We start from the raw sequence: 15818 nt of genomic DNA, 5'->3' as shown, positions 1-15818 counted from the left end.
TAAAACAAAAAATTGTGTATGAAGATCCATGATAGTGTGGGAGGACCCTTGCCTTTCAAAATTGTTGTCACTGGTTAGACTCAATATTTATACACTTACACGTGTCCTGTTCCTAGTCATTCATCTTCAAGGATATGATGACTTGCCATATTGGACCTGTAATAAACCATAGTTTTAACTACTACTTTATTATCCATTATCCATTATTATACTTTGAACATGCAAAAGTCTTCACTAAACAACATCTTTGTATCCACTAGCTAACAACAATCATAATGTCTACCAATATGCTGCAGCTTCCATTTAAAACTCACCACTTCACTCACTCTCTTGATACCCAGTTCAGAAAACGTGATATATTATTATTATTATCATCTCCGGTACCGGATAAGTTAACATCCGCTGGTGGTTCTAAATTATTATTGCATAGGAAGAATGGAGTGTTGGCACGTGCTGAAGATAAGGCACGTGCTCAGTCTTCTTCACTTGAACAACCCAATCATTTGGATAATAATAATAATAATAATCAGTTTCAGGTTATAAGTTTTAGTTACTAATTAAATACTTTACAAATTATGCTTGGTTGGGATGAGTCAGTACCGTACCAAAGATTTCGAACTCTTTTAATAAAGTTTGTATAGTACCTTAAACGAGCCGGCTAGTGAGTTGATTTTTCAAGCTTTATAGTTTATTAATTATTATTATTTTTGTTTTACTTTTTCAATTATTTTTATATAAAGTTTGTATAGTACCTTAAACGAGCCAGCTAGTGAGTTGATTTTTCAAGCTTTATAGTTTATTAATTATTGTTATTTTTGTTTTACTTTTTCAATTATTTTTATATAGATTTCAGAAAACCGTTAAATGAGCCTAAGCTTGGCTCAAGCTCATGTAGTACCTTAAACGAGCCAAAGCTTGGCTCGAGCTCAGCTGTACAGTGTGGACTTAAAACATAGAACTCCAAAATAGGTAAAACTTAAAAAAAATGTAAGGCTCGTTAAGACTCGACGAGCCTAAACAAGTTTCTGATACAAGGCTCGAGCTCGGGCTTGATAAATAAATGAACTTATTTGAGGCTTGACTCGTTTTGAGCTTTTTAATGATCCGATTTCGAGTAACTCGCGAGCAGCTCGGCTCGTTTACATCATAATGCTCAAAAGGGTACGGTACCGGTATTTAGTAAAAAAAGTTGTTCATCCCTAATGTTTTTTGTTGTGTAATTAATCAATTTAATTGTGAAAAATTTAATGAGTACATGACAATAAATCATAGGAGTATCAAATACTATGTTGGGTACGTAAGACAAAGTCCTAAGATGTTTTAGTTTGGTGGTTAGGATTTGACATCATCAGGAGCTTGTGATCCTTTATGTTCAGTGGATGAAACAAGCTCAGAACAATATGAAGCTAATTACCAGCCAAAAACCGATTTCTTGAAAGCTTTGGCAGTATTTGGAGCAGCTGCGACAGGAGCGGTTGCAATTAATCATTCATGGGGGGCTGCAAATCAGGTTGTTACTGTTAACTGAGTTTATTATCTATTAGACTATATGCAGTGGTTTAACTAAAAAATAGAAAGAAAAAAAAATCTAACCGCCACATCACAGCCATGTAGGCAGGGATCTCTGGCTCACTTTTTTTTCACTTTTGTGTGTAATGGTTTCACTAGTAAACTAAAAAAAAAAAGAAAGAAAAAATATGAAGTGTGTGCGTGTGATTGGTAAAAATTTGGTTGACCGCAACTTCTTTTGGCCTTGAGCCCGTTAGGCTATGCGTAATGGGGCGATTTTGAGGGGCGAATTGGGCGATTTTTGAAGGGAACACCCCCCCCCCCCTAGGTGATAAATGGGGCGATGGGGGAGGGAGCGAGTATTATTTGTCGCTGGCTTGTGTTTTTGTTTTTATTATTATTATATTGTGTGTGAGATATATATATATAGATAGATATATCACTATACCGGCTACAATACCATTACACTCCAAAAACAAAAGGCCAGTAAAGGCTAGCTGGGCGCCACATGGCACAAAGCGCCCATTTTGTAGCCCCTCCACTACACATAGCCTTACACAATAGCACCCAAAGGATCTCATGCCCTTGGCGCGCATTGAAGAAATAGCGTTTAACGCCCCTGCATGGTGATGTGGCAGGGGTGTTACTCCACAACACTTGGTCTTATAGTTACTAATATTTGATTCATCACTTATTTTTAAGTTTCTTCGTTAGTCATTATTACGTCTCTAGTTTAGATATTAGGATAGTTATTGACGATTTACCATCATTTTTTTTATTGTAACCTTTCTATATAAAGAAACTATTATTGATCACTAATATTGTTTTGTTCTTTCATTTCAATTCTATGAGTTACATTGATGAAGATAATGAATTTGACATTAATAAACTTTAATCATGGTACAGGATCTTGCAATGGCATTGTTGTTTGGAATAGGGTACGCCGGCATAGTTTTTGAAGAGTCCCTTGCCTTCAATAAAAGTGGAGTCGGTTTACTGATGGCGGTTAGCTTGTGGGTTGTTCGGAGCATTGGAGTAAGACGTTAACCTTGTTTTAGTTATTATTTAAGTTAAATTTAAAGTTAAGTCTGGGTCTTAATTTCCAATGCAGGCCCCCTCAACTGATATAGCTGTCGCAGAGTTAACGCACGCGTCAACAGAAGTTAGTGAAATAGTATTTTTCTTGCTTGGTGCAATGACAATAGTGGAGATAGTTGATGCTCATCAAGGATTTAAGCTTGTGACTGACAATATTACCACTCGCAAACCACGTACCCTTCTTTGGGTGGTTAGTGATTCATTTCAAATTCGTTAGCGGTTATAATCTCGTTCAAATAACTTTTTATTATACGAACCAACGTTCCCTTCTCCTATTGCATTAATATTTTTATGAACTTGTATACACTTTGTTATTTTCTAAAGGTGTATTGGTTTTTACTGATCCCAGCTATCATCTTTTGGTCGCTGCCAGTCCCAGCTAACGATTTGCTTGCTGACGGTCCCATCTTTTAACATATGTGTTCCCAATGGTCCGCGACTAACAGAATCCTAGCGTCCACCAGAAAAACGTTTTTGGCCTGAAAACTCACATTTTTCCTGAAAGCTCAACATTTTTGTCCCAAACATCTTCGTAACCTTGGATCAGACCTTCAGGAACCTTTTTCGAGTAAAGCCCCAATTATTGAGGTTTCCGGAATCCCAGAACCATCGTTGGAATCGGTTGGTGGTGGCAGTGTTCAGGTGGTGTTTTATGGCAAAAAAAAATGTGACTTTTCCTGCCAAAAGCGTTTTTCCGGTGACTTGCAAGTAACGGTGTTAGGATTTTGTTAGTCGTGGATCGTTGGGAACAAATACGTTAAAATATGGGACCGTGAATTCGTTAGTTGGGACCAACAACGGCCAAAAGATGATAGTTGGGATTAATAAAAACCAATATACCTTTTCTAAAATAATATTTAAATTACGTCAATGAATTATATTCCGCTATAATGATTTTTTATAAATTTATGATGATTGCAGATTGGTTTTGTGACTTTTTTCCTAAGCTCGATTCTTGACAACCTTACATCGACAATAGTTATGGTTTCCTTGTTGAGGAAACTCGTACCTCCATCAGAATACAGGAAGTAAGCATAATAGAATTGAACACGATGAAGTTCTTTAGTAAATTTTTTTTTTATGAATCATTTAATTTATTTTTAATAATATTAACACAAACCAAGCTACATCTGGATAATGGGTAAGCGAGCAACAAGCTGCGATTAAAAATTGTAGAATTTGACAGGTTACTTGGTGCAGTAGTTGTAATAGCAGCAAATGCAGGTGGAGCATGGACTCCTATTGGTGATGTAACAACTACTATGCTTTGGATACATGGCCAAATATCCACATTGCCGACAATGACGGTTTTTTCCCTCTTGTTTAATTTTTGTAGAAAGTATAAGTAGTTATTTAGTTAGTTTGGTGTCGTACATAAACGACTAGTGTTGATGATATATTCTGTTATTAACAGGGCCTATTTGTGCCTAGTGTGACTTCTCTCGCCGTGCCTTTGGCTCTCATGTCCTTCTCAAGGTAACAACTTGTGATGAAAAACAAAACAAAAACATAGATCTCTTCGGAACTCTAAAAAGTTTAAGAACTTCTAATAACAATCGTTTTATTTATTTATTTTAGATATTTGATATTGTTTTACGAAATTTTTGTTATTTATTATATGTGATTTTTTATTACATATATGTAATCACAAGTTTAGATATGTGTTATAAACAATTTGCATATATATAAGTGTTGCAAAAATCTCGACTAGTCACCGATTAATCCCCGATTAATCGCTAGTCTCCACTTAACTGATTAATTTTGGGCTAGTTGGCTAATTAATCGGTCAATGGTCAAATCCGGCCAAATCGACAGTTTCCGGACAAATCTGGCCAAATCGGCGGTTTCCGGCAAGATTCCGACCAAAATCATCGGTTTCCATCGAGATTCCGACCAAAAGCAGCGGTTTTAAGAGAGATTCCAGCCAAAATATGTATGTGTATATATAAAACTGAAAATTACATATAAAAATATGTGTGTATATAAAACTAGAAATTATACATTAAAGTCCGATCCGATTAATCCCGATTAATCGCTAGTCCCCACCCCACCGCCTGACTAGCGATTTTTACAACATTGTATATAATCATAAAACTGCATACAATAAATGACATAATCACCCTCAAATAATATTAAATGTATAATAATAAATAAAATGATAGGTTGTTAGAAGTTTTTAAAGATTTTTATGGAAAGAAGGGTGGTTTATATGTGTTAAATATAGATATTAATATTGCATACAGTTTGCAACAGAAAGTCAACTATGATTGTTTAAAAAGTCAACCACTCAACACATTCATTGACCAATGTTTTTCTTACTTCAGTGAAGTTAATGGCAAAGGACATAACACAGACAATGTTTTGGCTTCAGAACAAATGGCGCCACGCGGGCAGCTTGTTTTTGCAGTAGGAATTGGTGCATTAGTGTTTGTTCCGGTTTTCAAATCCTTAACGGGCTTGCCTCCGTATTTGGGCATGTTACTCGGTCTTGGGGTTTTGTGGATCCTAACGGATGCTATCCACTATGGGGAATCAGAAAGACAGCGGTTAAAAGTACCGCAGGCTTTATCCCGTATTGATACTCAAGGAGCTCTTTTCTTCCTTGGGATCCTTTTATCTGTTAGTAGGTACGCGTTAATATCACCTTTTTCAATGTTTTTGCTACTTAAAAAAATATCTTTTTTTTGTATAAGTGGTTAATGGGTCGATTAACATGTTAATGGTTAACCTGTACAAGTTAGGCAAAAATATAAAGAATGACTAAAAAGGACACGGGTAAAAATCGAGTATTTTTCTAGCGGGTCGAACATAAAATAGCTAAAAGGGAAACGGGTTACATGTTTATAACGAATAATCGTTTTTTTTTATGGGTAAAATGAAAAACTAGCTAAAACGGGAACGGGCCAATTGTTTAAAATAAAACATTTTTTTTCTAGTGGGTAAAAGTTAAAATGTAGCTAAAAACGGAAACGGGTCAAATGTTTGAAATAAAATAAAACGGGTTTTGTAGCGGGTAAAAACAAAACAATAGCTAAAAAGGAAACAGGTCAAATGTCATCCAACGTGTATTGTTAATACATGCAACCTACTAAATTGCTATATTCGAAAAGTTAATTTATTGTTTCGAATATGATCACATATATTTTTACATAACCATAACTAACAAAAAATATTTTTAAATATGTTTAAAATATTCGACAAAAAACGTTTCGGGTCAACCCAACCTGTTTTAAAGAAAGAACTTGCATGATTTTAATGATAAGGGTAAAATGGGAAAAGTAGCATATTATGACTTTGTCTTATTTTTCATGAAAATCTTGAAACCTTAATAGCTTGGAAGCAGCAGGGCTTCTTAAAGAACTGGCAAGTTACCTTGATGCCCATATTCCGAGTAGTGAGCTGATTGCAAGCGCGATAGGGGTAGTTTCGGCAATTATAGATAACGTTCCGTTAGTGGCTGCAACCATGGGGATGTATGATCTTTCAACTTATCCCCAAGACTCCCAGTTCTGGCAGCTGGTAGCATTTTGTGCTGGCACTGGTGGGTCCATGCTTGTTATTGGATCGGCTGCGGGTGTTGCGTTGATGGGAATGGAGAAAGTAGACTTCTTTTGGTATTTGAGAAAGGTATGTTCTTCATTTGGTTTTACTGTTTCCTTGACGGGTAATTAGTATACTGTGTTTCTTTCCAATTATCCATTTGCTAATTAGTAGGTAGATTCTGTGTGTGTTTTAATCTCAAAAGCGACAAATTGGTTAGATTAAAGTTGGTTAAAATGGAAACGTTTCAAATGTACATTGTTAAAAGTCGGCTAAAGTCTCTTTTTATTGCACAAAATCTCCTAAATCATTTAATCTAAAGTGTTAGATTGTTATTGTAAGAATATTGTAGCAGATATGATAATAACTGAACTGCAGGACACTCAAATATTCGGGCCAAAACATGTTTGAATATTGTAAAATGACAAAAACACCTTATCTTTTATATTCAATAAGGATTATTCATTTTTTACAAAAATTTTTATCAGCTTATTCTTCGTTATGCGAGATTTTGGCTGAATTTGGTATAATCGAAGACAAGAAATCTTCGATGACCTATAGGCTATATGTATGGCTTTATAAAAAAAAGGTTGAATACATCGGTGGCCTTGTATGCATTATCCTAAAATCATAATTAACATACATACTATTAACAAAACTTTTTTGTCTTCTAATATTGAATGAAAAGTTGTTTGTGGGTCGATTTGGCTGATGTGACTAGTTCGACTTCTGACAACTCGCTCATCTGACCACCTCTGATAAAACTTGTATACAAGTTTATACTTACAAATTTGTATTAACACATCTTTTTTCTGGTTCAGGTAAGTGGTTTTGCTTTTGCTGGTTATGCTGCAGGGATTGCAGCATATATAGCAACTCAGAACCTACACTTCTCTCCTACAACTATAGCCAATCTTCCATTTATCTCGGGTTCATGAGCGGTTATTACCCAGGTTTAAAACTATGATGGCTGGCTCAAATGACCATTTTAGAATATATTAAGGTGGTGGGGATAAACTTTAAAAAACCGACCATCTATAGAATCGTCGAGATGTTTATAGAACTTGAGGTTGTTGAGATTTTGCATGAATGCAGCTTTGCTCAAAACATGCAAGGGAGATTATTAAGCTTAGAGATTGGTATGTATGAGCAGCATTGTGTGTTTGTTCTGAAACATTTATTCGTCGTGTCGTGTGTAGTCCGAGGTGACAATTTTAACTTATTTACTACAATTTTAATAAGTGGTTTGGGAATAAAATGGACGAAAAATTGTTTAGGATTTAACCGAACTCTAATGTATCAAATGTACCGAAGAATTAAACCAACCCCTTTAACGTGACCATCTTACCCCTCCCCAATTGTCTGTTTGTGTTGAAACAACTCAATGCCAGTCAAGGCTATAAAGCAAGAAAAACAAACTCCTCAACAGCCGGAATATCACCAATTTTCTTCAATGCCTCTTTACTCGGTTTCTCATCAACGCCGAGTGTCATAATTGCTTGCTTTCTCCTGGCGGTTCGACCAACGCTCATAAAACTCACATTCACATTCTCTTCGCCCAATATGCTTCCAACTGCCCCGATCAATCCCGGCTGGTCAACCTGCCTGCAAAATTTAATATTTCCCACCAAATTCACAATCAGTTGCTATCACTAATAAAATGTAGCTTTGCTGATGTGGCACTAGTTGTTGTAATCCAGTCATAACAAAAACTAAGAGTAAATGCTTAAAATCTAAATAGTCGAATTCAATGCCACGTCATCAAAGTTTATAAGAATCGTCAAAATACTGAATTAGTCAACTTGGTTACTATAAACATTAAACAGTAACAAAAAAGTAGAGTAAACTACGGTTTTCGGCCCCCCGCGTTAAGTCTGATCGTTAAACCCATCAACACGCCCCTCCCGTGAGGGTCAATTTTGTCCTTTGTTTCTCCAAATACACCTCAGTCCCTCACGCGAGGGGGCTTGTGAATTAGGCTTGGGGTTTATTTGGGGAGAAAAAGGACAAAACTGCCCCTCACGTGAGAGGCACGCTGATGGATTTAACGATCTGACTTAACGGAGTTAGTGGGGTCGGATTTAATTGCAAGTGAAATAAAACCACAGGGACGGAAATCGCAGATTTAAAACTATTGGACTAAAATCGTAGATTCGGACAAACCACATGGACTAAAACCGCAATTTACTATAAAAAGTATGTTGAATTCTATTTTATGTCAAATCAAATGTCACAACTCACAAGCAATACAGGCATTAAATCACTAATGTGTCACTAGTTAGCGTCATGCGAGCGCCATCACATTAGATGCCACATGCGCAAAAATGTTAATGGAAACAAAACTATTTACGGGTTTGAAAAATGTATTTTTTTATTTTAACTCAGGTTAAGAAAAGTTATTAAAATTTAAAACCAACATGCAAAATAACAAGCCATACAGCACTTACAAAATAACGGAAAATTTTAAAAAGTTAAAAAAATCAAAATGTTTATCTAGCATACCGGTTTCCTCAAAGAAAAAAAGGTGTACCTGCAAAGTATAATATTTCCTTCCAAACTCACATCAACTCCAAAATCACCAACTTTAGTCAACCGAGGAATCCCGTCTTTAACCCGACCCTCAACTTTAATCTCTCCCAAGTCAGAAATGGCACTCGCAAATCTAGACTCGACATTAGCAATCTGGACCCGAATGGCCTCAAGCGGCTTCTCAGGGGACCCGTCTAAGATGGCTCGTTCTTCACTGATCCTTATTCCTCTTTGTTTGGCTGTGAAATCTGCATTTACTAAGTTCACGAATACACTAGAAATAGGCTCGATTAGACCTTTTGTGATCATAGCACGAAATAGTCTAGTGTCCAGGTCATCAGGAGCTCGGGCTGATGTGTATGTGACTTTTACTGATTTTACACCACTTCCTCCTGCTACTAGTTGTACAGGCAAGCGCCCAAGTTTTTCAGCCAGTGTAACATAAGGCTTTAGTTCTGTAAGCACCTGAAGCAAACAATACATGAGCATGTCAGTTATATAAATATAATAAATTAATAATACCTGAGTTTGTTCAATAAACAAACTTCAGCCCGAGCTCGATTAGACTCGCAAGCCTAAACGAGCATATTGGTTATATAAATATAATTAACATATATACCAATATATAACAACATAGTAAATATTTCTATATGTATAATTATAATATAAAATTTTAATAATAGATATTATATAAATATATCCTTCTAGTAATTATTATTATATAAAATTATCATAGAAATATGTATATATACAGAATTCGGATCAAAAAGGAACCCAAGTGGATTTAAAATTTTGTATTTGGATTCTGTAAGCCGGCAAATTCACAAAGTCTACAATCATTATATCTTCGTTTAAGTGTTTTATTAGTTTTTCGAAACGTTTTCTGTTGAAGAATGTTGACAAAAATACAGATTCAGCGAGTGTATCTGCAACTTTCGATGAAATTCTTCAATAGAAAATGTTTTGAAACCTTATGAAACACTTCAACGAAGATATACTTACTACGCACTATACACATATGTGAGCGTGCATGATCTGAATTCAGTTTGCACGTCAAATTTAAAAATCATAACAATAACTGCACCCGTTAAACTTCATAAAAAAGGCCAGTGACCTAGGTGGAATAGTGGCATTTTGCCCTTTGAACTATGTGTTCTCTGACTCTCAAATATGCCAGTTTTCAGGAAACAATAAAGCCCGTGGTAATAAATTTGTAAAAAGAAATTATGATAATAAGATCTGAGTGGGTACCTCAGAAGGAACCATGGGAGCATTTACTGCAGTCGCAGCAAGCTCGCCTCTTAATGCTCCAACGACAGCTTCAGCAATTTCTATAGCCACTCCTTCCTGCAAAAAGTTTGAATGTGAGAGCTAATCATCATAAATCCAATGGGTGCAAATCTCTTATACGGGACAAAGCAGGTAGGATTGTGAAGAATTAATCTTGATAAAGGTTTAAAGTTTAAAGAGTTTGAATTTGAGTCGGTTTAGTTTATTAAATTAGGAATAAGTTTTGGTTATTATTATTAATTTATTTAGTTTCCTAGTTTGAGTCTAATTAGGTTTCTTGGTGAGTAAGTTAAGGTTTTAGTATAAATAGATGGTTTAGGGTTATTGTATTTTGTGTGGTTTTCGTTCTTAATAATATTGAAAGAGTCGTGAGGAGTTCTCACAAAATATCGGTGTTGTTCGTGTTGCTCGATCCAATTAAGTCCAACAATTGGCACCAGAGCTAAAGTTGGAGTTGGTGGATTGAAAACCAGAGACGCAAAAGAGTGGTCGGCTGCTTTTGATCGAGAAAAAAAAACACAGTAGCAGGTCACCATAGTGTTTTGGATGTGAGTTGTAATATATTACATGTAGGTAGAATCAATATTGAAGCAAAGAAATATATTAGTGGTGGGGTATCAATTTTAAGAAGTTCAAGGAATTAATTCGTTCTGCATAAAAGAGTAAAATTAATTCTTGTAAAGAATTAAGTTGTTACGTTCAACAACAATATTTCCACCGACCTACTGATCCAAGAAAAAGAACTATACCTGGTCGATCAACAACAGTAAGAATAAACAAGATAGAGCAGCAAGGAAAAATAATAAGAAAGTGATCAAGAAGCAGAAGAGTTAGGCAACCGAACCGAAGACGAGAGAAACAAGGAATAAGATCGAACCCACCTGAGAAGACGGATTGCAATAGTGTAGCAATCAAAAAGTGAAGAAGACGATCGTATCTGTGTGAACGATCAAGAAGACAAAGACGGTCGTATCTGTGTGAACGATCGAGAAGAAAAATCAACGTCAATCTGTGTGATTCGTTGAAAGAAGAAGACACAACGTTAATCTATGTGATTCGTTGAAAGAAGAAGACACAACGTTAATCTGTGTGATTCGTTGAAAGAAGAAGTAGCGTAAATCTGTGTGATTCGTTGTGATCGTATCTGTGTGAGCGATCAAAGAGGACGATTTGTGTGACGTTAAGAAGATCTGAAGAAAGAATGGGTGATAATGCAAACAATGCAGGGAATGTCCCGGTTCGAGAAAATAACAACACCTCGTTTCAAGTACCAAGGTTGACAACAACGAACTACAACACTTGGACAATTCTTATGGAGTCAGTTTTGGATGCACAAGGGTTGTGGGAGACAATTAAGCCGGTAACCGGTGGAGCCGTTGATGAAAAGAAGAACAAGATTGCAAGGGCGATTCTCTATCAAGCTTTACCAGAGGATATACTTCTTCAAGTTGCTAGGAACCGAAGTGTGAAAGACATATGGGAAGCTTTACGTGTAAGGTTTCTTGGTGCTGACAGGGTACAAAGGGCACGTTTAGCAAGTTTAAGAAGAGAATTTGAGCAACTCCGAATGAAGGAGACAGATACAATTGAAAACTTTGCCGGAAAGTTAGCCGGATTTGTATCAAGATATACTAGTCTTGGTTCAAATCTCGAAGATGAAGTGTTAGTGCGAAAGCTGTTAGATTCAGTGCCAAAGAAATATCTTCAGATTATTGCTTCTATTGAACAATATTCAGATCTTGACACCATGCCATTCGAAGAAGCAATAGGCAGGTTGAAGGCTTATGAGGAACGAATCAGAGAGCAAGATGAGACGGGTGATAGCGGTCAAAGTAAGTTGTTGCTAACTAAAACTGATGGACAGGAAAGTTCGAAGAATGAAGAGGATGTTTGTGAATGTTGTGGACGAGGGAAAAGTGACCATGGGCGTGGCCGAGGTAGAGGACGTGGCGTTGGACGAGGTAGAGGAGGTCGATTCCAACCCAGTGAAAATCAAAAGGAGAAAGGTATGGGTCGAGGTAAAGCTCATATCAGATGCAATAATTGTCTTGAGTATGGTCATTTTGCATATTAGTGCCCCGGGCCAAAACCGAAAGAAGAAGCTACTAATTTGGTTCGTGAAGATTTGGATCCAACACTATTTTGAAGAGTAACGAGTTCATATCAAGATTAAGGGGGGTGAATGAAGAATTAATCTTGATAAAGGTTTAAAGTTTAAAGAGTTTGAATTTGAGTCGGTTTAGTTTATTAAATTAGGAATAAGTTTTGGTTATTATTATTAATTTATTTAGTTTCCTAGTTTGAGTCTAATTAGGTTTCTTGGTGAGTAAGTTAAGGTTTTAGTATAAATAGATGGTTTAGGGTTATTGTATTTTGTGTGGTTTTCGTTCTTAATAATATTGAAAGAGTCGTGAGGAGTTCTCACAAAATATGGGTTGGTTCGTGTTGCTCGATCCAATTAAGTCCAACAGATTGGGCCAATTTACAATAAAAAGAAATATAAATACTTAATATGTTACATATGCTTACGGCTTACAAAACTGTATGATTACAGGGGGACAGGTCAAATAAAATAGGGGAACGGGTCAAATAAAATAGCTAACAGGATTATAGGGGAACGGGTCACACAGGCTACCAAGCTACTTTAATGCACACAATCTTTGGTCACCATTGTAAAACACTGCTTTGTAATCATATTAACAAGTAACTAAACAGAATTAGAAAATGCCCAAATAAACGTTTGCAGGTCAACCGAACATGCCATCTTTCAACCAAACTCAAAATGACTACCTGGCCCGACTCAACCCAAATCCATTTTGACCCGTTACCCAACCCAACCAATCCATCCATCTTGCCACCTCTAAACATAATGCAAATCGAACCATTTGCATGCAAATATATTAATGTAAGCAAACAAAAGCCACACTCTGATAGTTATTCACAAACCTGAGCTTCTGTTGTACTAGCACCAAGATGAGGAGTAACAGTGACATTTTCATGATTAACCAACTTGCTATCACTCGGCGGTGGTTCTACAGTGAAAACATCAAGTGCAGCCTGCAAGTACACCACAGTTTAATCACACTTTTGAAACCACCCTAACCCATTCAATTCATTTCATGTCAATAACTTCCACAGTTCCACCCCCTAACACAAATACACAAGTACCTGTGCTACAATGCCAGCGTCTAATGCTCTAACCAAAGCATCTTCATCTATCACTCCACCACGAGCAACATTTATTATTCTAACACCTTTTTTTCATCTTTGCAAAGTTCTCATCATTCAGAATCTTTGATGTAGCAGGGTGAGAGGCATATGAAGTGTGATGAAATCAGCGGTTGCAATAGCTTCATCAAAACTTACTAAATCCACACCAATTGCATGTGCACGATCTGCTGGAGCATAAGGATCGTGTGCAATTATATTCATACCAAGCCCCTTTGCATGCCTGGCAACTTCGGTACCAACTTTCCCAAACCCCATCACTGCAAGAATCTTGCCAACAAGTCATACTCCCACATATTTGTTCCTCTGCCATTTTCCTATAGCGTTTGCATTGCCATGGATTTATATTATTAGTTAAAATTTATTAAAACAAAACATTAAAATAAAAAATTGTGAACAAAAATTATATGATAAATAAAGATTTGGTTTGTTTGCATAAGCTACAAATGTACTTACACATTTGTCCTAATTTAGTCCTAAAGACACATGAAAATTAACAACTTTTTCGACAAGAATAATAAGCACCGGATAGTGATTAACAAACACATAAGAATCATGAGCAACAATGTTTTACAGAAACTGTATTTGAATAGGCAATATACATAATTTGGTACATTAAACATATTAGCTAGCATAAAGCAATACTTAAGTCTTCAACAAGTTCTGCTCAAATAAAATCAACTAACAGAAAACTCTAACATGAACTTCACACTTTTATAGAACGAAAAGTCGAAAACCATAGCATGACCAAACAGAAATGCTCAGACCAATTGGAATTAGGGCAAAATAAAGGAATGACTAGTCTGCTTACAAATTTACAAGCTAATCGTAGTAGGTGAAACACTGAAACAGGAATGTTAATCACATTTCATTTCATTTAATGTTGAACTGAATTTCACATCTTATCGGTTACTAAACAGCATAATATTCAATCCATTTAAAAATAAGATGAACTAAATTACTGGGCATTAGCATATCATATCTATTGTATTTATTACAAAATATTTGATAGTCAATTGAAATATTCGCCAAATATTGAGTAGGACGGCCAATTGCACTCTAATATTAACAGTTTATCACCTAATTGAACAACCATTAAATTATCATAAATTTACAAGGTATTCATAGTATGTGAAACAGAAATACTAATCACATTTCATCTAGTTTTAAACAGAATTTCACACCTTATCGATTACTAAACAGCATAATCATATTCAATCTATTTGGAAATAAGATGACCTAAATTACTGAAGAATCAGAGCTTATATGTCTAAATTATAACAGAGTTTCGCATATTATCATTCTAAACAGCATAATCACTTATGAATCAGAACCTATGTGCCGCGCCTATCATCTAATAAGAGTAGTAATGTTGTATCCTAACCTAAAATGTCTTCAAGCAATATAAACAGTTTATCACCTAATTCAACCACCTTTAAATTATTACAAGTGTATAAGATGAACTAAATTACCGAGGAATCAGAACTTATATGTCTATCATCTAATTAAGAGTGCTACACTAACCTAAAATATCTTCCAGCAATATAAACAGTTTATCACCTAATTAAACAACCATTAATTTATTACAAGTGTATATCTGCAAATTTACTAGCTATTCATAGTATGTGAAACAGGAATATTAATCACATATTCACATTTCATCTAATTTTAATCAGAAGTTCACATCTTATCGTGCAAAACCGCATAATCACATTCATTCCATTTCGAACTAAGATAACCTAAATCACTTACGAATCAAAGCTTATATGTCTATTATCTAATCTAATAAGAGCAATATATCCTAATTCAACAACAGTTAAGCTAACTATAAACTACAAACCAGCTTTAATCGAGGCATCCGCCTGCGCAACATTCCTCGCCATCGCCGTAAGCAGCGTAATCCCATGCTCCGCAGCCGCAACCGTATTCGCCGTGGGCGCATTCACCACCAGACACCCGTGCTCGGTCGCCGCAGCCAAATCCACATTATCAATCCCCACTCCAGCTCGTCCAACGACCTTCAACCGTCCACCGGACGACTCGAATACCTCTCGGCTCACTTTCGTTCCACTCCGTACAATCAACGCGTCACATAACGATATCTTCGTGCACAGCTCTTCAGTACTCAGCTCGTACGAGCAGTCAACGTTCGCGAACTGTTTTAACACGTCTAGGCCTGAATCGCCTAGCTTCTCGGTTACGAGGATTGTAGGTTTTGCGGTTGGTGAGATGCTGACGGCGAGGATGGGAGGTACGCGCCGGCGGTGGTGGCGCGTGAGGGAAATGTGGAGTGGAAGTGACGGTAGGATGGATTTGGTGAGTGGTGGTAATGAGAGGATGAGTGATGAAGATGAAGGTGTAACCGCCATTGTTATTGTTGCTTGATTACTTATAACGTCTGAAGTGAGAGTGTGAAATGATTCTGTTAGGGTTGTTACAAGAAGGACAAGTCATTAATAATTATTAATATTAAATTTAAATTAATGTATTTTAATACGGGTAGAATGAAAAGATTTGTTGCTTATCAGGCTATGTGTGATGGAGGGGCTATAATTGAGGACGAATTGTGACACGTGGCGCCCAGTCAGCGAAAGGGGCGAATTTGTTTTTGGGGTGTAAGGGCT

General features: G+C 36.3%; 1 protein-coding gene and 1 pseudogene across 2 annotated transcripts; one reads left to right on the top strand and one right to left on the bottom strand.

Annotated features, from left to right (window-relative positions):
• Positions 1-267: 267 nt before the first annotated feature.
• Positions 268-7347, top strand: LOC143610892 (sodium/proton antiporter 1-like). The gene is made up of 10 exons (XM_077085247.1): positions 268-536; positions 1337-1510; positions 2416-2544; positions 2621-2797; positions 3529-3635; positions 3794-3914; positions 4022-4083; positions 4932-5234; positions 5940-6234; positions 6969-7347. The coding sequence occupies exons 1-10, from the start codon at positions 276-278 to the stop codon at positions 7083-7085; spliced, it is 1746 nt and encodes a 581-aa protein (XP_076941362.1). The 5' UTR covers positions 268-275; the 3' UTR covers positions 7086-7347.
• Positions 7348-7451: 104 nt separating this feature from the next.
• LOC143610890 (D-3-phosphoglycerate dehydrogenase 3, chloroplastic-like) lies at positions 7452-15571 on the bottom strand (annotated as a pseudogene). Its single transcript, XR_013149668.1, has 6 exons — positions 15035-15571; positions 13135-13511; positions 12913-13023; positions 9928-10023; positions 8678-9141; positions 7452-7752 (listed from the first exon to the last, which is right to left on the bottom strand). The product of XR_013149668.1 is annotated as a D-3-phosphoglycerate dehydrogenase 3, chloroplastic-like (transcript).
• Between the last annotated feature and the right edge of the window lie 247 nt (positions 15572-15818).

This window comes from Bidens hawaiensis, unplaced genomic scaffold, assembly GCF_021521415.1.
Source record: "Bidens hawaiensis isolate Kalapana, Puna unplaced genomic scaffold, B.hawaiensis_p1.1 tig00028598_1, whole genome shotgun sequence".
Taxonomy (NCBI): Eukaryota; Viridiplantae; Streptophyta; class Magnoliopsida; order Asterales; family Asteraceae; genus Bidens; species Bidens hawaiensis.
The sequence above is the reverse complement of the archived record's forward strand: the minus strand, read 5'-3'. Positions and strand labels throughout refer to the sequence as shown.

Excerpts from the sequence above, each read along its gene's own strand:
- LOC143610892 (XM_077085247.1), top strand. The coding sequence starts at position 276 with ATGTCTACCAATATGCTGCAGCTTCCATTTAAAACTCACCACTTCACT. Across the intron at positions 2,798-3,528 it reads CACGTACCCTTCTTTGGGTG|ATTGGTTTTGTGACTTTTTT; the intron begins GTTAGTGATTCA and ends TGATGATTGCAG. Across the intron at positions 5,235-5,939 it reads ATCCTTTTATCTGTTAGTAG|CTTGGAAGCAGCAGGGCTTC; the intron begins GTACGCGTTAAT and ends AAACCTTAATAG.